The sequence below is a fragment of the Apteryx rowi genome, unplaced genomic scaffold (genome assembly GCF_003343035.1).
Source record: "Apteryx rowi isolate R43461 unplaced genomic scaffold, aptRow1 scaffold_86, whole genome shotgun sequence".
Classification (NCBI taxonomy): Eukaryota; Metazoa; Chordata; class Aves; order Apterygiformes; family Apterygidae; genus Apteryx; species Apteryx rowi.
In genome coordinates, this window is record NW_020451160.1 from 300804 (window position 1) to 323360 (window position 22557).

Sequence of the window (22557 nt, forward strand, 5' to 3'; positions counted from 1 at the left end):
GCTGACTTGCTATTTTAGACACCTCATTTGGATTTAAATAAAAACAGCTTGTGTTGAGACAATTGTTAGGCTACTGTTTTAGCCAAAGTGAATCTGGGTGTGTAATAAGACCTTGTAGTCCCCCAAAAATTGGAGTAGTGACTTGAGTGAGGATGTGTTACCTTGGAACAGCTGCTCCCAAGGCTGCTCTCAGTGGTGTGCTCTCCTTTCCCACCTTCACGGACAGCTCAGCCATCTCTGCGGTGAAGCAGCTGGTGAGCTGCTCCTGTTTGCAGCTAGGTATAGCATGAACAGGCACCATTTCTGTTTTCTCTTAATGCTCAGGACTAGAACCGGTGGCAGTCCAGGAGCTGCTTCAAATAGCAAGAAGGTTTCCTGTTAACTTCCACAAGGGGCCTCTGGTGGTCCCAGTCATGAACCAGAGCTGCCTGGCACTGGGTTGAGTCACAGCTTGCCAGGCCTTGCCTTCAAAGGAAAGGCTTGATTCCTTTCACATTCGGAAACCAGACCTGGAGATGTGGTACCCCATGTTCTGCTTCACATGGACTTACTGGTGCCGAGAGATCAGGTCATTTGAAAGACCTATGAGGAGCCTGTCTATCAGTTGAAGGAAACAAGATTTTATTGTTTCACAGCATCAGGCATTTAGATTTAGCTTTGATTATGGAATATCGTCTTTTGAATGTGTTTTAGTGTATGGAATATTGTCTTTTGAATGTGTTTTGGTGTTTGGAGACTTCTGCAGTAGCTTGTAACCTGTTGCTGCAGTAGGTTGCTTTCCCGAAGGTTTGTTATAAACCTGATTTTTTTTTTTCCTTCTTCTTTGAGCATTGGTACTACAAGTTTCCATGACAACTTCCAAGCTAACAAGTAGGTGATAATACTTCAGAATAAAAATACTAATATGGGGATTGCTGGACACTTGCAGTTGGAATTGGTGACCTGGAGGGATTGTCCCAGGGAGGATCATTAATTTTTAACTCCGGAACGGACTCGGTCAGTTGGCTTGCCAAGAGCTCTCTCCAGTATAATTTAAAAACCTAGGTATATGTAAGACTAAGATCATAACCATTAAACTTGGAAGGAAGTCAAATATCTAGTTCATCTCTTCTCCGTCAGGACATTGTCCACTGGTGTGTAAAGAAAGAAGGCTGAAAAGAATGGTGACATGTTTCCCGTTTATAATACCTCAGCTCAACTAGGAAAGGAGACCATAGAAAATAATAGCTTTCAAAGGCATTATTTTTCCCCTTTCTTTCTCTTAGTCCTGCTGACAGAACTTACCACCATCCCTGGTGTAAGACAGGCTTTGTAAAATCACAAGCAATTTTTTTTATTATTATTATTTTAACTTAGAGCTTGGAAACAGTGGTTTAAATGAGACCAGTTACACAAGCTGTGTGAGGAAAGTGCTGGGACGTGTGAGATGGAGAAATAGCCGAGAGTGAATAATGGTGGCAGGTCTGTGCAGGTCAAAGCCTGGCTTCCCTGGTCTCTTGTTGGTGACTACTGCTAGGCAAGTCCCACTTTGTTATTGAAGTTACTTCTGCCATTTGATTCGGGTGGTTTCCTTCTGACTCTCCATTGGTTGTTGGCTGGGTAAACGTCCCGTTCAGTGTTAGAGCAGTTAAGGTGAATGCACAGCATTTCATCTCCAGCAATTGTACTTTTCTCTGCTTTTATGGTGTCTCTTATTCCCTCTTGCCTAAGCAGCTACTGAAGGAGGGTTTCTCTTGGCTGCTTTTTCTCCTCCATCCTCAAAAGCTTGCTGCTAGAGCTCTTGTTTTAGAGGATAAGTGGAAAGCGGCTGGAACAGAAACCAATGTTTCTTCACCATAATGGTTGTTTTGAAGACGGAGGCGGTGGGATCACCCTAGCACCCTAGAGCATGTTTTGCTCTTCTTGGGTCGAATATTGCAGCTATATGAGACAGCGCTGACCCAGTGTGAACTTCAGCAGTTTAACATGTTATTGGCCAGCTTCATGCTGGATCAGGTGTCGTCTTCCATAGCCAGTGCGAACTCTGTGTCACAGGGTAATTGAGCAGAAACACAGTTGTGTAGCCACGGCTGATCCAGATGAAACCTGTACTCCCAAGTCTGTGTGTCACTGAATATTAAAGATCACGGGACTGTGATTTGAAGTTTTGCCTTGGGAATGACAAATAATTAGTGACGAGGGAACTTGTGCCCTTCCTGGTGCCCAAATTCTGCACTGCAGAATTCTCTAACGTGGGTTGAATCTGCGAGATCCACTGAGTAGTCGGCTCTTCCGCAAGCTGCTAAGGGAGCCGGTGCAAAATGCGGCGTGAGCTGCATGCTGGCATTTTTGAAACTGAACGATCAGTGACTTCATCTAGGATGCGTTCGCTCTTTAAAACTGCTGCATTTCAGGTTATTCCCCAGCTTGCGGTCTTGGTTTGTTCTGAGCAAAGGACAGTTTTCTCATAATTATCTCACGTGATGAGATTGCTGACTTGTAGTGAACCATAGCAGTAGCAAAACAAAATATTCATTACTCTCTGCAGAAATGCCTTCTCCTTTTGTTAATCCTAAAATACCAATACTCCTGCCCCATGCAGAGCAGAGACCCTATGGGGATAGGGGAGGAGATGATGTGCTGGGAGTAAGCATATATGTGCGCTTTTCCCCTTTGGATAGAACATGATGTTTGCATGGAGGGAGCTGGTCACTGGAGCCTGTATAGAGGTGCTTTTGTCTGCTGGGGGGTAGTGGTGACCTTACAAGCAAACCTGAGCTGCTAATTTGTGAATTTAAGCTCTGCTTTTAAGCATGCAGCTAGTAACCAGGGATTTATGCCACTGCTGAGTACTTTCAATACTGTTTTTGTTTTTATATGCAACAATCAGAGCTAGTTGTTTATATAGCAGTCTCAGCAGCTCCTCTGTTATTTGTCACAAACAGCTTCAGAACTGATTGCTACTGATTTACCTGCCACAGTACTTTGGCACTGGTGGCTGTTTTGAGTCATCAAAATAAATTGTTCTCTTTTGATCTGTTATCAGAAGGTGGCTCTTAAAGGGAAAATTGGCCATGAGCTTTATGGAGTTGAGGGGTTAAATCCAAAGAGTTGCAAGGTGTGTTTAACTCGCCCCTACCCAGGGATGTCTATACCTAGCTACTGAATTGCTTGCTAAAGCTGGGATCAGGTTTAATGCAGGTGTACCTCCCAACCTCTGCACTTAAAAAAAAAAAGAAAAGAAAAAAAGAAAAAAAAAGAAAAAAAAAGAAAAGAAAAAAGTTTCAGGAAATCACAAGTCTGTTTGCTAGAGGAAATTAGACAAATGATTGGAAGCAATCAAGCTACTAAGGCTTAATGAGTTGGTGCTCATCATCTGAGCTGGAATCATGGTCCTCTCTTAATCTACCCAATTTCAGGTGAAAGCTGTGATGGTTCCTTTATTTCTCATTTGAGGTGACTCAGCTGAGAAAGGGGAACACAATCATGTTGGTGCTTGTTTCCTAAGCAAAAATCAAAATTACTTGTATTCTTCCTGTTGTGTGGTACGAGAACATCATCAAACCTAGTAAAATATTGCACGTGTTCTTTGCTGAGTTGAAGCTGATGCCTGTTGACTAGTAGATCTGCTGTGGAGCTCAGACATTGATGATTTGGTGCTGAACACCAAGACAGAGCATCTGAATAGCAGAGGGAAGAGATGGAGATGCCAGAACTGTTCTGCCTCTGTCCTGCTCCTTTTTGTCGTTGGCACATTAACCAGCGTGACCGACTGCTGGTGTGTGTTTGGTCATCCCTTCGTGCCTGGGTAAGATGTGTACGCAGTGATGAGTGTCTCTGGCTTGCGTTATTGGATAAACATGAATTTTTAGAAGACAAAGCAACACAAAACCTGCCTTTTATTTGGAAGGGTGTTGTGTACAGCTGGCATGTAGGAGTACAGGACTAGCTAAGAGTCTCCCTAGGGAACTCATATTGCTGATTCTTGGGGCTATATCAAGGCATGTGATTCTAGAACATAAAACTCTAGTCATGTTAATATTGATTTTCATAGAAATAAATATAGCAACTGAGCTATTACATACCTACTTTAAAAGTGCTTTTCCACTATTGAGTTCCCTCGCTGCTGAGCGAGAGGGCTAGGCTAACCTTGGGCTGATGATCGCATTACTCTAGGTATAATATATGAGAGGAAGAATGACTCAGCTGTCATGTATTCAGGAACAGGCGTTCTGGTTTTCTCTGGTTAGGTTTCTTCTGGGTTTTGACTGTCTTTTGTGTGCTGACAGACCTGCTACGTATTTATTGTTGGTGCTGATATTCTGCCTACTACTTGGCTTGCTTATCCTAGCAACCAAGGCAGGTGGGTCTGGCACATGAAGCTGAAAATAGTTGTGCAGCCTTTAAAAATCAAGAGATATGAAAATAGATTGAATGCAGTTCCTCTGCAGACAAAGTCTTATACCTTGCTTTTGGAAGAATTTGTGTGCGATTATATTCTTTGGGTGTGACTGGCTGGGAAGACTACTCATTTACTACTTTTACAGTTTGCCAGAATGGAATAATACTCAAATATTGCCACTGCTAGGTAGCATACGATAGTCTTGTCAGTTTGGGTTCTTCGGGTACTATTTTTAATACAGAACAAAGCAGTATGGCTTAGTGATATGCTGAAACAATAACACATTGATTTAAACAGCAAGTATCAGAGATTAAATTGCTCGAATGCCTGTTGAAATGAAAGTAGCGTTATACACTTTGAGTTTTGGAGGAAGAGAGCTCTTTAGTTAAAATACCCCAAATGCTACTTGAGTACTTACTGCAATGTGAATGTTACTGCTTGGTTTTGGATGTCAAGAGGCTGTCACGTATAGTGCTTATTTTGCCAAGTAATTTTAGAAAGCTTGATAAAAATTGATCTCTGCACCCATGTGGGATGTGAGAGGTGATAAAAACACTTTGGCAATCTGGAAATGGGCTGAAGGAGGCTTCAGGTTTCCCACTCTGGTGGAATTCTGACTCCAAAAGCTGTGCTGTAAAAGCCTAGCTGACTGTCTCTTCCTCTCTTCCTGAAACACGCAGTCAAGAAGACAATAAATACTCAGGTATTTCTCTTTGATTCCGGATCCTGTCCTCAGATTATAGATTTATGACTAATTTAGTAATGCAGGCTGTAAGCCAGGGCGTGGGTTAGTACAAAATGCTGACAAAGCACAGTCAATTTTGGGCTGGGGATCAACAAGGAAAACGGATGGATACAGCAGTAAGAGAGCTTCATTTTGAAAGAAAGATGTGAAAGAGAGGCTCTGTCCCTGATACTCAGCTCACATGGTGCCTCCTGAAATGTATGGTATGCAGTTAGTGTATTTGCAGGGCTCAGGATGTTGTACCAATGCAAATATATGCTCAACCACTGAAACATAGATCAGACTTGTCCCCGTGCAGCAGAAGTGGAAATCTTCAGAGTTACTGTAAGGCTGAGCAAGCCTGAAACTAGAGTTCAGTGTTGTGGCCTCCCTCTTAGCAAGCTTAGAACATTATCCCACGTACAGCATCTTGGTAATGCACTGGATGTGAAAAGCATTCTGCAGTTTTGAGCTTATTGATAACACTTAATAAAATAGTCTGCAAGTGATCTTCAAATCTCTGAAATAGCTTGATGAAAGATTACTTCTGGAAGGATGTCGCCTGGTTAACTGGCCAGTAATCACTGGAGATGCATCAAGCAGTACCTCCCCTTATCAGTTATGAGTCCTAGTGTCCCCACAGCTCTGTGTAAACTAATAGAGAATATGTACTGATGGCTCAGCTGTACCTCTTGTTGCCAGTGCCAGCTCTTTGCCAGCAAGTGCTTTTGCAGAAGCCGGAGTATGAGTAGTGCTGTGAGTTTAGCCGTGCTCTTATTGAGGGTTTTTTCTACCTGCATAGACCTGGGGACTACTGGGTGCAGCAAGAGCCATAATCAGCTTCTCAGTGTCTGTGTGACTGAGTACTCTGTGCTGTTTCTGATTCACAGCTAAGGATTTCTTTCCTTGCTTTCTTTAAGGCAAGTGCTTCCTGCAGTGATTTTGACGCCAAAGCCAACTCCCCGGCCGACTAAGATTTCATACTGTACGGTATCTTGTTAAAATCTTCCAGAGCAAACAGGATCTCCCCCAGATTTTTGGAATATCTTCTGCAGAAAACATGCAGGCTAAAACGCAGCGCAGTGGTGTGATGCACTTCTTCCTGTGCCTTCTCTTTTCTCCAGAACATAGACTGGGTGTGGGTGGGCAGTGGTGTGTGGTGCAGAGGGAGGAAGAGAAAAGGGAGACATAATAACAAAAAGTGGTGAACGAATCGGAATGTCTGCATCCTTTCTGATGTGTCCTGACTTACAGCACAGTCATGAATAGGTTGCTTAATTGCTGTGTTTCAAATCTGCAAATTGGATTTTGCAAACGTGCCAAGAGGGTTAACTCTGTGTAAGGAAGTACTTCAGCATCCTCTGCTAAAAATCTCTTCCGCCCTGAGGGGTGGAATACTGTGCATTTCTATTTGTCATGTTGTTATTTCTAACGAAGTGTCATCTGGGGTCACTAAATCTAGTCTCTTTCTCTTTTCCTCTAGCTGAAGCTTGAAGATCGCTCTGTAGTCCCTCGAGATGTGGTCAGACACATGAGCTCCAGCGTAAGTGCATTTTTTTCTGCGTCCCTTTTCGATTATGATACTGCTGTATGGATTTCTAAGACCTGCCAAATTGCCCGGAATGGAGTTGAACAGTAATGCTTTGAGCACATTCTATTTTTAGTATGTTTAGTAGATCTAGCTGCATCCTTTGAAAATGAAATGCTGATAAGGCTGCCTTGCTGCTGGTGCATATCTGCAAGATATGAAGGTCTCCTGAGCAAGAGAGTCTGATAATGTCAGGTAATGAGACAAGCTTGCCCATCCTACCATCCCTGAAGTTTTAAGCCAAGCCAGTCCAAGCTGTAGGGAATGTGGACCTGCTCTCCCTCTGCCCTGAAGGAGAAGCTGGTGTGGAGGCAGATCGCTTGACTCTGTCACCATGTGCCTTTTGGTGGGCTGTGGACAGTGTTATTTGGAAGAAGTATTTTCAGGGAGACCTCTCAGAATCTCCAACAAGCACCATCTTGTCCAACTTCTYCCAGAAGAGATACAGCAAAGCCCAGCACTACTGAAGCAAGACACGCTGAAGCATCTGACACAGCTAGGTCAGCAGAAAGCAAGCTGAGTCTTAACCGGCAGCCTATAATTGTTCCCGTTACTCTCCCTGGTTACTATTTTAAGTCTTAGTCATTCCGTTCTAGTTTCACAGCATATGTGCTTATTGGAGATGTGTGGATTTGATTTTTGTGAGGGGAATACTGAGATTATTGAGGTATTGATTATCAAATGAGACATGATCTCTTTAGGAGCTTAGCTAGGTTGGCAATTTCTTGCTGTTGCTAACACCTAACCTATAACCCCGAGCCATATGGCCTGCCATGTGTACGCTTGTATCTTCTCTTGACTAGCTTCCAGCAGTGTAGCTACTGAGGTGGTGGTGAAGTAGGCAGCTGGCCACTAACTGATGCAGTTGCACCACATGGTGTGCAGCCTGGTGCAGGGATGGGGAAGGCCATTCCCTGACCTGGGTGGTTTTTCAAATAAAACCATTTTTGCAAAAATAAATAGATAAAAGCTGACCCTCCCCTTTTGCACAGAATCTTCCAAACAAAAGAAAAGGGAGAAAAACTTGAAGAGTAATTCAAAAGATGCTGAAACAAAGCGTTTCTTTAAACTTAATTCTTGTGTTTGAAATGGAAATTTTGAGTCAACACTTTTTACTAAAACTGCAGCTTTATGAATGTGTTTCAATCCAAAACAGAGCTGCTAGCAAAGTGAAATATCAGTTGTTCGCGCCGTTGTACCTGGCGCAGCCGGATAATAGCATATCACTCTTGCTTAGAGGGATGCTTTCTGATGAGTCCTGCCTCTTAATTGTTTATTCACCGATGCTTTTTACTGTCCTGAAAGCTTAAGATGACTTTGAGTTATTCTCCTTTTGGCAAATATGGATGTGCTGCTTTTGTTTGCAATTGCCACACTCATCTGAGCAGAAACTGTCTTCTCTGGCTTGCTGCATGCGTAYCAGGAGACACCTCAGTGCATTCCAGCAGCTGTTTTGCCCACTCCGTTATTGTCCGGTTGCGTGTATAAGCACTGGCATTTGCTTGACCATTGTACTAGCGGCTGATAATTTTTTACTGATGGAATGGTGGGCTTATAACTCAGTTTCTTCTCTCCCCTCTATTCAAAAATATAGGAAACATGAAGATTACTTACAGTTCATCTTACCCACAAGTATATTTTAAATGTCAGTGATAAATAAGACACTAAACTCCTATCCCAAAGAAAACTCACTTGTTAACTAGATGTAGTCCCAAAATTACAAAAGCATTTAAAATAGAAAATCTGCAAGGGACTGTCTGCCAGATTCAGAATGTGGGACGGTTGCCCTGTACCATTTGGCCTGGCAAATGCACAATGTGGAACTTATTCGGTATTCACCATGCTCTCTTAGGGCTTGTTTTTAACCTTGAGAGGGAAGGACTTGAAATCCTCTGTTCCTCAAGAGAAGAGAACTGACTCAAATTCGTGTGCTTCTCATCTAGCATTGTGTCTGGGGAAAGACAGAGTTAGTGCTTCAGTGAGCAGTGCCTGAAACAAGATGCTTTTTTCTGCATGCTGTTGGACCCAGAAATCTGTTCCAGTCGGATGAGAAATGGTGGAGGCAGCAGACTTCATTTTTGCAGGTGGTGTGCTAGTTTGCAGAGCAGGTTGGAAGTAGGTCTGTAATCTGTCAGGCACCTGCCTTCTGCTGCTTCAAAGGATGCTGGGCAGTGTTTCCCCTTTTAAATAAAGGAATAAGAGGGTGGCATGAAGATCCCCTTATTAGAAAAGAGAGCAGTGAGGGAAAGAATCAAAGGGCAGGAGGTAGAAGCTATGGAGTTGAAGTCTACACTTGCTGAGTTGCTGTTCACTCAGATGGGAGTTTGCTGGCCTGCCTTAAAGTCTTGTCTGTGATGGCAAAGGAAGTTAATCGCTTCTCCGTCTACTTGCTGCTTAAATACTCACCATCTCCAGTGTGGCGCATGGCATGCAGATACCAGGAGCAGGGGGAACGTCTAGGGAAGATGCTTAATTTTGGTGTGAATGGGGCTTGAATCAGTCAGCCCTTCTAATGAGCATGCAGTCCACCCAAAGATCAGTCACCTCCCTTGTTTTGTAGTGTCGCTGGTGGGATTGAGAAGAATTGATTTTTTTATAACTGAACTGTGAAATGTCAGCTTGTTTCATTTGGTTCTCTCTCATTTGGAGCATCTAATAAGTAGCACGGGACAGTTCTGTCTGAGCTGGCTGGGGGAGAGCAGGGCTCTGGCCGTAGACCTGTGCTGGAACACAAGAGACGAGTTGGCTTGTTTGGGACTGCATTGCTGAGCCTTGCTAGAATCTTGTGGCGTGATTCAGCAGAACGTCTCAGCCTGCAACGTCTGCCTTCCCTGTCGCAGGCTGTTTCATATGACAGTAAAACAACCTCGTAATAACCAAAGGTTCAGTGGCAGGTGAGGGAAGAGCTGTGATTCAGCAGCCTTGCAGCCTTCTAAGGCTGCTCACAACACTGGTCTCCACTTTCTTTGCTTAACGATCACGTACAACACAGTTATCTCTCAAGGTTTTGAATAAGTGGAAGGAGGTGCACACTGAACTAAACCCAACACTCTTGCCTGTGAATAGATAAGGTCCAGCTGGATAAAATGGGATCTGYGGGTGCCAGACGCTGAGGTTCTGACACGGTTCTGGTTTAGGCTCTCCTGTGCTGATGGTGAGAGGGCTTTTACCATGGGAAGCCTGGTGCTTTGTAACTTAAACTGACTTTAGCAGGATGAGAGACCTCGAATCCCAGAGCAGCAGTGGCTTCCTTCAGGCTCAGTCTGCAGGGAGTCTGTACCCAGGTAGGGTTTTGTTAGGTTAGGAGCATGGGGGCCCTCCTTAATCCACCCTTAGCTGGAAATCCTGCTTCCAGTGGGATGCTGCAGCGTGGAAGGAGAAACTGTACAATGTGATCTTTACCACCAATTTCCATAATCTCTTGACAACAATACAGCTTTTTCAACGGGCTTGGCTAGGCTGTTTTGCTGTTAACTCTGGTGCCTCTCGGGACTCTTGCAAAGTAGACTGTGCATTTAGCTGTCCTTGCCAAGCTATCTCCGTAGTCTTGTGGGCCGGGAGATCTCTGGAGACGAGCAGCCGGGGAGTCTGGACTTGCAGTATGCAGACAGGCTTGTGGGGTGGTGCAAGGCACCTTCTGTACTCTACAGGGGCTTCTTTCCCTCTTCAGCATTTTTAATGGAATGTGGTGTCTTGGGAAACTCTGGTCTGTTCATGGAAAAGTGCCCCTGTCTGACAGCGTGGCTGGAGAGTTCCCTTGAGCTGCTGAGTTTGGGTAGCTTTGGCACATTGGGGAAACTGTCGATTAGAGAGTGCGGAGATGGTATTTGTACATCAGTCACCCCAGTTCTTGTGGTATTACTTGTCCCTTTACCATTGGTAAAAGGGGGTGGTAGAACCAGAGACCAAAAGAGCCACAGAAACCGCAGGTGTTGGAATGATTGTGTCCCAGAACTGCTGTCATGCTGGCTGCTGATAAAGGAAGAATAAATTCTGAAATGCTTAGTGCAGGGCAAGGGATTTGCTTCTTGTGGGATTTTTTTTTGGTCTCCAGCTACTAAACAGAATCCAGAACAGGCCTGAAACTGAAAAGCGTGGGCAGAAGATGGATTGGGTATATTTAATCTAGCTTCATCTGGAGGAAGAGCAGGGTAAGTGGCTGAGCTTTGGCCCTCAGAAGCTGGGGGGTTTGGTTCAGCAGGTGCAACTTCTGAGCAGGGCTGGGACTGTGCTAGCAGCAGCTGGCTGGAGACGGAGACAGGGTCCTAACAGACCATTTTCAGGTCTCAAGCTGAGAGTTGATACTACAGCTCCATTGCAGCTCTTTCATGCAAGTCCATGCTTGGCTACCAGCTAAGCTAGGCTTAGCTGCAGTGTGACAGACAGCAGCTCTAGCTGGGAAAGGCTCCCTTTGGTTCCCAGCCTTTGCAGAAAGCACCGGCAGCAATCTGTGAAGCAGCTGGAGAGAATAACCGCTACGGCCTTGGGCTCTGCCAGCCCAGCTCGCAGCCCTCTTGGCTGCGTTGCTGGGTGACGCTGGCACGGCTCCGCGTGGGCAGCGCTCAAGGACGCGAAGGTGCTGGCATGCTGGGCAGGCCCGTGCTCTCCCCTGCCCGCAGGGCCCGTGCGAGTGAGCCGCTCTGTGCTGTATTCGCTCCTCGGGAGCCAGCGGGGCTGGGGAACGCAGGGTTTCCGCGCAGCGCTCGGAAGGGGACTCGCGGGGGGCAGATGGCGGGCAAGCCAGACAACTGTGCTGAGCAATCTGTCCAGGAATTATGTCAGACTGCCTGTGTCTCCGTAGGGCATCTTTGCTCTAACTACCCATCTCCAAGACAAGACGGGATGAGCTGAGCACCAGCAAACTCATAAACTCCCTAAAGGGCTGCCCAGGGCTCCCAGCGAAAGGCTTGAATAAATATTTAACGTGGTTGACAAAACAACATGTTTATAAGTGGACTGAGCAAACAAATCCACTGCTCGCTATGTGTCGGCCCTGCGAGTGCGCGTGCCCGAGTTCTGCTGGGCAGAGACCTTGATGTTCGAGATAAGGGCAACTTCAGAAGCTGCTGATATTAGGGCATTTGCTGTGCCGTCCCTCAGTCAGCTTTTCTAAAGGACTGTGGGCTTTAATAAATAAAAGTATCGATTGTCCCAGCTGCAAGGAGGCCGGGGCAGCTGCTGCGTTTGACAGTGTTTGGGTTAGCAGCCCTTCCTTGCAGGCCTCTGCCATATGCGTAGGCAATGTGCGTCTTGTGTACTCCCTGCCAAAGCAGCCCCAGAAGGCTCTTGACAGCATGCGTTATTTTCTTAGGGACAAAAAAGATAAAACTTTGCTTATAAAAAAAAAAAAAAAAAAGAGGGAGATAACAACCATATTTTAATTGGACCAACTGTAAATTATCTGGCTTGAAACCTTGAAATCTGATGGAAGGTGCCAGATTTTTTTCTTAGCCTGGCAGCAAGTGAAGACCATGTATAATGTCCTGCAGAATCAAGTTTTAAATGAAAAGCCCCAGGTAGCTTTTACAGATTTCTTTTGTGTTCTGGAGTTGATGATCTCTCCCTGCCCTTGCCAATTCATGGCAGTACCTGCAAGGCAGTTCGATGGAGCTGCAGAGATTTGCTCAGCTGAACAGGCCAAGGAGCCAGGGATTTTAGAGGAAGCAAATGCTAATCACCCGATATAGCGTCATCTTATTTGAACAGATGTGGGAGTCTCTGGGCTGCTGCATCAACAACCATTGCAAGGTTAGCTGGAAAGAAAATGCTCCCGGTCTTTAATAGTGATCTTGGTCTTTGAGCTGTATTATGTTATGTGAAATGGCCCTTCAGTGCAAGGAGATTAGGAAAATTTTGTAATGTCTTCTGCTTGTGTAAGACTTCTCTAAACGATAAGGGGGGAGAGGAGGGGTTACTCTTGAGACTTGTCTCTGCGCCTCCGCTCTGTACCCAGAACATGTATTTGTGTATGTAGAACCTTCCCGAAGTGATAAACCCTTGTTCTCTCTTTTGTTTCCAGGACAGCCAGTGTGGGACTGTAATTGATGTCAACATAGAGTGTGCTGTGAAGCTGGTAGGAACCAACTGTATCCTCTACCCTGTCAACAGCAAAGACCTGCAACATATCTGGGTGAGAATGGAGTCAAAATACGCATGGGAGCCAGGGCTCGGTTATTTGGACAGATGATGCTGTATTCCAAGCACCGTGTGCAAGGGAAACATCTGTATTGTGCAGGGTGCATCTGGAACTTGGTTTTATTCTAAACTTGGCAAAAGCATCCTCCCTGGAAGAGGACTATGCAACATCTCATCTTCTCCCCATCTGTTCCATGTTTTTGATCACACTGTTGAGACCAATTAGACTTGGAGGGCTAGGCTGACATTAAATCTTGTGAGAAAGCTTCTGCGCTGAGATTAGCTTATTGACCTGACTGTCACAGCCCTGTAGTCACAGTACAGTGGTTTTGAGCTGCAATATTGTTAATGTATCAACAGGTTATAAAAACGTTGATAGGAGTCAAGCATGTTTCTGTGCAGCTGGAGCAGTCTGAGACATACCTGGTTCTCCCTCTCGAGTGGGTGATTTCCAGATATCAAGTGGGATCGGATTTTCATCATTTTTCTTTCTCTGAGAAAAAGATTTGGGAGAGGAGTGCTGCAAACCCACCCTTCTCCAGAAGTAGGCCTGTACCTAGGCTCAGTGATTGGGAAAAAAAAATAAAAAAAATCAATATTGGCTGAAGGCATGTGCAAGCACGCCTCTACTTCGCAGAGTGTCTTTTGAACAGAATAAGACACTTGAGCTGGCAAGTTTAAGATCCGAGGAAGAATTCAGAAAGCCAGAGCTGTTTGTCTGGAGAATCCAGGCTATGTTCTGACTGCGAAGCAAACACTCTTCCATGTACCTTAATTCCAGCTTGCAGCCAGGTCTGCAGTTTCAGTCCTAAATCCTTCTGAGCTTGCTATCCAGGCTGCATTGTGTGAGGACTTGCTTGATGATGCAAAGGATAAGGGTTGCTGCTTATAAGGCTTGTTTCCTATTTTGTTCCTAGCCATTCATGTATGGTGACTACATAGCCTATGACTGCTGGCTGGGCAAGGTCTATGATTTGAAGAACCAGGTCATCCTCAAGCTTTCCAATGGAGCCAGGTACTTCTCTCCTTTCTGTTGAAGACTGTCCCCCTTTCTCTTGGGTTTCATCATCCTGATCTATTTTAGGAGAGCTAGAAACAGGCTTGGCTTCTCATTCACACACTGGCAAGTCATCTGCTTGCATTATTTTCAGATGTAGAGGAGTAAGAATTCATGTCTTTCTCTGAGACCATCAAGGTTCATTGGTCACTTTCTGAAAAAGGTGTCTGAAAGGCGATTTGTTTTTGTTTTTTAATACCAGCAGATCAGTTCTCCAGAACTAAGGTGCTTTGATTTTAAAAATACTTCTGCTCTGGAAAAGTGACTGTTTAAGATGGATCACACCTACTCCAGACGTTTGCTCGGTAGGAGAGTATACCTTCACTGAGATACAAGGAGGGAGGATTCTTACCTTAAAACAGCTGTGGAAGCATGGAAACTCAGCAGGCTAGCAGTTTTTTGGAGTCCAAAAAGCAGCTCAAGGTTGAACTTGAGCTGTTAAGATCAGCATTGCTTTATCTTCACTGTTGTTTGTAACTGTATGAGGAATGTTTTTTTCTGGGAAGACATAATCCTAAGTCATACCTCTAGAGAGAGAGATTTAAGCAGAGATATTTAAAGAAGTATCTGGTTAATTTATCTTGTAGTTCTGCAAAGCCAGTAGAAGGAGCTGAATTCTGTTCCTTGTGCATGTCAAACAGTTGCTTGGAAAGCTAAAACCCTCTGAACTCAGTAAGTTCACTCTGTTACTGAGGCCTGTCTTGTCCAACAAACTTTATTATCGATGCAAGGGAAGGAAGGAACCAATGAAGGGCCAAGAAGCTTATAGGCCTGGCAGTTGGGGAATAACCCATCTGTCTTGTAAATTGAGTGTTGACATTGATGATTTAAAAAAAAAAAGAGAGAGAGGAAAAAAAAAAAGAAAAGAACCCTGCAGCCAGCTCCGAGTCTCTTTCTAAGAGAACTGAGTAGTGCCAGAGCTATAACAGATGATTGGTGGATGCATCTATGATTTTGATTGTTTTAGCTTTTGGTTAACTCAGGCTGGAAGACTCTTAAGCATATGTTAAACTGGAAGTGAAAAATAGCTACACTTCTCAATCTGTATTGCTTGCAGTTACTGGTGCGATTTCAAACCTTGCTTGGTATCTGTTACCAGCTCATGTATGGCTATGTAAAATGAGGTTACTGTTTCAAAACCTCTTCCTAATAAATCATTTGAAATCCCAGCAGAACTCACTCTGGAAATGAAGCTTTTGCTGAAGCCTTTAGGTTACAATGTTGGTATGAATCACAAACGGGACCTTTGCAGCAGACAAATCCTGCTTATGCCTCATGTATTACTTGGATGATTTTTTTTTTTTTCTTTTTGCATGCTGAATGGAGCCTTTTAATGGAGCCAGTGTTTATCTAGCTTGTGTCTATAACCAGTTATGTTCTACTCTGGCATGTAAAGATCCAGCAATGTACTGTACTGCTGGGCATATGTACAGACCTGCTCAGGCAGCGGCAGTTGTTCTGGTGCTGTTTGCTCTTGAGGCGGATGGCTCTGGCAATGCRTCTGTGTCTCTTGTCTGTTTTCCAGGTGTTCTATGAGCACGGAAGATGGATCCAAGCTGTATGATGTTTGCCCTCACGTCAGTGACTCGGTGAGCTTCTGGTTCTCCTGAGAGTCTTTTTGATCAACTTTATTTTGTAGGCTTTTTGTGCAGGATGGGAGGGGAAGACAAGACCAAAGTCTTTAATTAATCCTAAAAATTAAACGATACATCACAGCTGAAAAACACTTTTACTTTCAAGAGAAGAAAATCTAGTAGCGTAACAGGATGTAGCTTAAAGGTAATGTTAGTAACGAGCGGGTTTTCAGGAGGTATTACAATTAGTATAATCCAGCTGCTTCCTTTGCAAACAGCTTGCATAACATGCAGTCGGATCAGATGGCTGATGTTAAGATAGTTCACTGCCTTCTCAGTGCGTCTGTACGTGCTTGAAAAGGCTCTTATTTCATTTAACACTTTCAAATGGGCTCTCCTTTTCAGAAAAGGGCGTATTGTTTAAAAGGTGTTCTGCTAGAAACATTTCTAGATCATGTAAAATAGACTGTGGCTCTTGCTGTTCCAGTTGATTGCATTCTCTGAATGGAGACCTGCCTCCTTACTGTCATTGTCCAAATCCTGTGGTAGGGCAAGTTTTGGTAGCCTTTGGCCCGAGACTATCAAGTTCCCTGTGTAATGATGGGATGTAAACTTTCTCGCCTTTCAAAGTTGACCACGGCTTGCTTGTTCTTCCAAATGGCCTCAGTAGGGCCTCACTGGGTATTTTTCTTAGCAGCTTTACTGGGAGTTGACTGAGAGAATGGCATATAATTCTTTAACTTTACCGTCAGTCATCATCCTTCCCGACCTTCAGAGCAAATGTTCTTTTGATCTCAAACTGCATTTCTGTTAAAATTTGGTGCCTGTCACTTGAGGAGTAAATGGAATATCAGTTTAATATGATGTGCTGCTGTGTGTTTGGTTTTTCTCTTGTTCTGTACAGAAAAGGTGTGGCTGTTGCTAGATGTTCTCCAGTATTTTAGTCTCTGCTACTGTGAGTTTTGCAACACATTTTCCCCATCCTAAATCCATGTTGTAGCAGCATCCGGCTTTTGAGTACCCAATTTTGAGAGATACCTTTTTTGAGTCAGGCCACTTTTAAAGCATGTGTAGTCATCTAGAAACTTGCACTGGGGTTTTAAACATGAGTTGTCTCCTTTGTTACTCTCGATCCTTTGCTCAGAATTGCTGTGTATGTGTTAGATGCTTACCTGATTTAGGTTTTTGTCACACTGCTGTTATCCTTTCTGACAAATTACAAGACTTGTATTTTTTGCGCTCAGTATTTTACCTACCTTAAACTGCTCTGTCCGCCCCCAYGTTCTAAATCTTTGACTCGCCAAGTCGCTCTAAATATTAGTGGAAAATAATTCTAGGAGAGTAATTGCTCTGTTTACAGTCCTGTTTTATTTTCAAAGGACTGTCATATTAACTAACCTACCTAAGATGGGAATAATACTTATAAACTTAATTTGGCAAGGAGAGAAAGGAAGGCAGGAATTCTCTGGCTTTCCGAGAGCTGCAGGTGCTTGAATTAGAGCGGGGAGGAGAAACTGGGTGTCCTTTCCCAGGACTCAGCCCACCTTGACTACCTTGTTACTGAGAACATTTGTGCAAAATCCATATCTCTTGTTTCTTGCCGGTACCTTTGCTTCTCCCCCACTGAGTCATAATCCTGTATGAATGTGTGACAGTGTAGGTTGCCATAGAAACTRTTAGGTTGACTTCAGGAGAGGAATGAGCTTTAAGAGAAGGGCAACTTGCAGACGAGACTTCTCATTTACAGTTAATCTTACTGAGCACGAATGGGGAAAGAAATACTGGAATCCCAAATCTTAAGAGCAAAAGCCCTTTACGCTGCTTTTTTCTTTCCCTCTCCCCCACAGGGTCTTTTCTTTGATGATTCATACGGCTTTTATCCTGGGCAAGTCCTCATCGGGCCTTCTAAAGTCTTTTCCAGTGTGCAGTGGCTCTCGGGTGTGAAGCCTGTTCTGAGCACAAAAAGCAAGTTTAGAGTGGTGGTGGAAGAGGTAAGGATTGACAAGCTGACACACGGCCGCTTTCCGCGCAGAATGGTTCCCTGGCTGGCGTTTTGGAGCCGAGTCAGCTTGCCATGGTAACCTTCCAAGAGCAAATGCACTGTGGCTCTGTCCTTCTGATGTGACAAATTTCTCATTGTGGACTGACAGGACTCTGGAGCATGGTTTGGCTTTTCCTCCCAAGGGTCCCTGCTGGCACCATATGAGAAGGTGCGGATACGCTTAGAATATTGTACTGCCGATCATTAGGGTAGCAGAAGCACCTCTTCTACTGAAACTTAATGTTGCATACTATCCAAAAAGGGAGAAATCTTGCTGACTCTTTGCTAAAAGAGGGAGCAGCTCCAAGTCCATTAGCGAGTCTATCTGACATTGGGCTGCTTATGTGTATGTACTATAGCTTTCTTCCTGGGCCAGATGTCATCTTTCTTGAAGTAGCAACTGTGGAAGCTCTCGGTGTTGCCCAGTGCCATGTTATGGGAGCATTGCAGTGGTGAAACTGCACTTTGCCATCTTAAWTGACAAAAGTGGTTTTGTTCCTTTCCTACGCTTAAACATGTAGATCCTAGACACTGGTCTAAGAAAGCTTCTGAAAAAATTAACCGCTTTCTCTCTCTTTACATTGTAGGTACAGGTGGTAGAACTAAAGGTTACTTGGATCACTAAAAGTTTCTGTCCTGGAGGTACTGACAGTGTGAGCCCTCCACCCTCAGTAATCGGCCAGGAGAACCTGTCCAGGTGAGATGGTTAAAAAAATTCTTTTCTTGACTCCTGGCTTCCAGGGCCTGTACAGACTATGGGTGACATGCCTACCAGCTGATTAGGTCAAAGCTGCTGCCTCCAGGGATTCTTATCCTAACTGTGTGCCTGTATATTCCAGAGCTCCAAAAAGGTGAAGGGGTAGCTTCCAAAGTAGCTTAGCAGATACTTGAGTTACTATTACGGGGTTGTCATTCCATTATCCTCTCCAAGCGCTCTCCAGCTGACATGGGAGGAAAGTGGTGTCTGGAGACAGCTCCCTGCTTTCTGTGTCCTTCCCCATGCATCTGGAGGAGGCTGCAMCTTCTGTGTGTGTACCAGAGGTAACCAAGGTGTCCTGCTCTGGACCCAGGCTGGTACTGAGGGAGCATCTGGTGCCCTCTGCAGGCTGCTGCTACAAATGAGAGCTGGACAAAATTCAGACAGTGAGGAGCGAGATGAGCAATAACACAATGCAGCATAGTCCTGTCTGGAGCTCATAAGGAAGCTGGAGGAGAAGAACACTCAGATGACAGCAAAAAAACAATGCCAACTTCAAATGCCTCTTGGCAGCCCTCTCTGGGAGGGGGGACTAGAAGGAGGGGAGTGACTAGTGTCCCACCCAAACCCTTTGTGTCCCCACCCAGTCCCTGGTGAGCTTTCCTATTCCTCCTTTAGAACTGTCTGCATGGAAAAGATTTGGTGTTTTGTGCTAGTTTTTTGCCACCCCAGAAGAAGCACAGTTGGTGTAAGGGCATGCCAGCCTTGTGAAGGCTCTGGTCACTGCCAAGTTCTGTTATTGCTTTTTCACTTTACTCACAGCTGTCCTCCCATTCTACTAGGGTAAAGCGGCTGGGGTGCTTTGACCATGCCCAAAGACAGCTTGGGGAAAGGTGCCTCTATGTGTTCCCTGACAAAGTGGAACCTGCAAAAATCACCTGTGAATGCCCGGAGAGGAACTGTGTCCTGGGTGAAGGATCGGTTGCCAAAAAGGTATGTTGAGGGGATAGAGGGAGGTATGACTTGTCTAAGCATTTCTGGTTGCTGTGGCTTTTAAAGCAGGGATCTTCCTGGTAGTCACATGGTCATGAAATGTGACTCCTGAAGTGCTGGTTGTAAAGAGTAATGGTGGCTTGTTGCCAGCAACCAAGTCACCTTGTGCAGCRATCTCATTGCACTGGGTGAGGCATGCAGCTAATGCCACAAGAGAACAGGAACAGGACCCTTGAACATAGAGGTGTTGCCTTGCAGGGGTGAAGCTCTGCTCTGACAGTCAGGGCTGGTAGATGCATGTCATTTTTGGTAGCATGACCTCATATTCCTCATGGAGTTGAACTTCAGTTAAGTCCTTGCTAACAATGAGACAAGAAAAGTTTTTGCTTCCTAGTCCAAATGAGTCGTGCTATGGTTTCTACGTACTGGCTGTAGAGCAGCTGTGTTCCTAGAATAGCAGGAATTAGCAGTGTGGATGGTGACCTCCCTGCATAGCTCTGTTATATAGATTAACCTGGGAAGCCTCTTGTGACCCTCCATAACAAAAAGTTCAGAGCATGCTTAAAATAGGCTTAAAGAGCAAAAACTTTTCTTGTACTGGTATAGCAATGCACCAGAACCGGCTGGCATTTGCTCCTGGGCAGAGCAGTGGTGAGATGGGTCTAATGTGCCTCCATTACCAGCATGACTTACTCGCTGGTTTGCAGAATACTCTGGTGTGGGTGAAGTGTGCAGAGGCCCATGGGGAGCCATGTACCCCATGTACCAAGCTAGACATTCCCCTGGGCGGGCTGCTTGCTGAGCGTGGGGACCTATTACCTGACCCAGGCCTGCTTTCTATAGGTGAGGAGGCTGCTGAAGAAGCAGATAGTGAAGATCATGTCATGCTCCCCAGAGTCTCAGGCTACCAGCGAAGCTCCTGACAAAGAGTCTGCTGCAGCTGCTGACCAAAAATCAGAGGAGCTTAAGCCCAGACCAACGTGTGAGCTGGAGGACTCTTCCACCAATGCACCTAGTGTGGGGGAGAAAAAGGAAGAGCAACCTGAAGAAACAGGGAAGGATAAGGGGGGAGCAGCAGTGCGACAACAGCAGCCCCCCTTCTTGCTGAAGGATGAGGGGTCGTCTGATTACCGGCTTCAGTCCATGGAGCAAGATGCTGATGACGAGGCAGCTGATGACACAGATGACACTAGCTCTGTCACCTCTTCTGCTAGCTCCACTGCCTCATCCCAGAGTGGCAGCGGCACCGGGCGCAAGAAGAGCATTCCCCTTTCCATCAAAAACTTGAAGCGGAAGCACAAGAAGAAGAAGACCAAGATTTCACGAGAGTTTAAGCCAGGAGACAGGTGAGCTGGATTTTCAAACTCAGGCGTACTTGCCAAATCCTCCCTAATGTAAACTGCCTCCCCAGCTTGGGTGGAGAATGATGTTGGGCATGGTTAGGACACTGCTTGGTAGTAACCAGCAGCGATTATCTTGTGATGACTGTGCAGTGGCCTGTGTGAAATGAGCTTGGTCTCAGTCCAGCTTCTGATATAACTGGGGCCACGTGATGTGACACTGATGCTTTTCTATCCCAGTTGTGCCTCAGGGCATCGACAGAATATCTGTGTTGCGCTAGGCTCTGTGTACACAGGAGGAGACAGGTGAATAAAGACTATATAGCTTAAACATGACACTAATTGGCTGCCTTGTTTGGCAGCTTCTGCAGAGAGGCTCAGAATAGACCATGATAGCATGAATGGACAGTTTATTCTCAGAGCACAGACAGCTGACAGCTGGCTAGCCTGTCTTGCTGGCTTCCTTGGACTACTTAGTTGTATGTAGATCCAGCATCAGAAACCACTAAAGCAGATAATATGCGAGAATCCTCCTAGAAAAGTGATGTTATCAGGATTTGAGGGGTCCGGTATTTTGAGAATGCCGTGAACTTCATTCGCTGCCTGTTTGGGTATTTCATCTTTGCCTATGTACCAGGAGAGCTCTGTACCTCTATACCTGTGCTGCATCTGGGCAGCTCAGTACAAGGAAGAAAGTTCTGCTCTTGAGACACTTTACAGAGACGACTGTGTCACAGGGTATAAGAAATTCAGGCTTTTTAGAAACAGAATATGCAAACCAGCTGACACTTCAAAGGGCATATGTGGCAGCTGGTCACAGCTCAGTATGAGGGGCCTTCACTGTTTGAATATTCAGGTGAAGCTGGTGAGACTATCAGTAGGTGTGCTGACAAACACTGCTGAGAAGTGCAGTGGATGGGCTTGCTAGTTAGTCACCAAGTCTGATGTGTCAGCTCATGGCCATCTTCTAGCTGCAGGGAGCCAGCTCAGCATGTGGCTTTAGCTTCATTTAGTGACTGGCTGCAGCTCTCTGGGCAGCATGTGGACCTCTGGTTATTTTTTAATGAGGATACGTAGCAATTTTTATTAATGCCAAGCTGTGGTTTTGTTTGTAAAGCAGCATAAACTGCTCCACGGACAGGACCACATCATTTCTGTGGATAGCCTGCCTTTCCACTCTCCCATCCTCAGCTGAACATTTCCCTCCAAGGAATCCATCTCTTGACATGTTGCCCACCATGACCTGTTGTAGACTTCACTTTCTGATAAGTTCTTTTGTTAAGTGCTGGCACTACTAAAAACTTCACATAAATTTCACTTAAAAATATTTCTGTGTTGATATTTGTAAAAAAGAGGGCCGTGGAAAACAGTTATATTGGCCTATTGTATCTTCTTTGTTTAACTTAAAACCAGTATAAATGTGGCACTTGTATTTTATCTGGAAGGCCTAGCCAGCAAAATAAAGTCAGTATTTAAAGCCAGCATGGGATTGAATATCTCCTCTGCTGTAGGAGGCATGGAAAAGGTTAGGGGTTCATTAGAACAGCCTGTCCGGCTAGCCTGCAGCTCTGTTCCATCCATCCAAGTTGTCCCCAAGCAACTTGTGTCTTCAAACAACTCTGAGCTCCATGGTGAAGTAGCAGCATGTGGTCCATTGTTGTGTGCTTAGGATTCATCTTTGAGCAGCAGAGACACCTGTGTGTGTGTGAACAGCTGGGAAGGAGATTTTCCCTTTTAAACAGAATATCATTTTACTTTACCCACTTTCACTGTGTTGCCTCTTTTTCTTCTTGGAAGGGCTGAGATGGAAGATGCTGCTTTATTTTTCCTTTCCAGTCCCATGCTCCTAGCTTCAAAGACTCTTTAGAACTGCCAGCCTAGAGAGTGCTTCAGTGGAGAAGATTCAAAGACTTGAAGCTCTTGTCTTGTCTGTCCATCAAGTGTAGAAAGTGGGTGCTRGTAGTCATGTTAATTTACTTCACTGGGAATAAAATGAGCACAGCATGGGCTCCCTGGAAAGCAAATCC

General features: G+C 45.0%; 1 protein-coding gene across 1 annotated transcript in view; it reads left to right on the forward strand.

The window, feature by feature from the left end:
• The first annotated feature begins 5779 nt into the window (after positions 1-5779).
• UBE2O (ubiquitin conjugating enzyme E2 O) overlaps positions 5780-22557 on the forward strand; it is a 32245-nt gene continuing 15467 nt past the window's right edge. The window contains exons 1-10 of the mRNA XM_026090569.1: positions 5780-5847; positions 6060-6090; positions 6589-6648; positions 12713-12823; positions 13746-13843; positions 15411-15474; positions 17307-17450; positions 18088-18197; positions 19040-19190; positions 20034-20536. Of these exons, the coding sequence (XP_025946354.1) occupies positions 5780-5847; positions 6060-6090; positions 6589-6648; positions 12713-12823; positions 13746-13843; positions 15411-15474; positions 17307-17450; positions 18088-18197; positions 19040-19190; positions 20034-20536 (1340 nt within the window). The remainder of the gene's footprint in view (positions 5848-6059; positions 6091-6588; positions 6649-12712; positions 12824-13745; positions 13844-15410; positions 15475-17306; positions 17451-18087; positions 18198-19039; positions 19191-20033; positions 20537-22557) is intronic.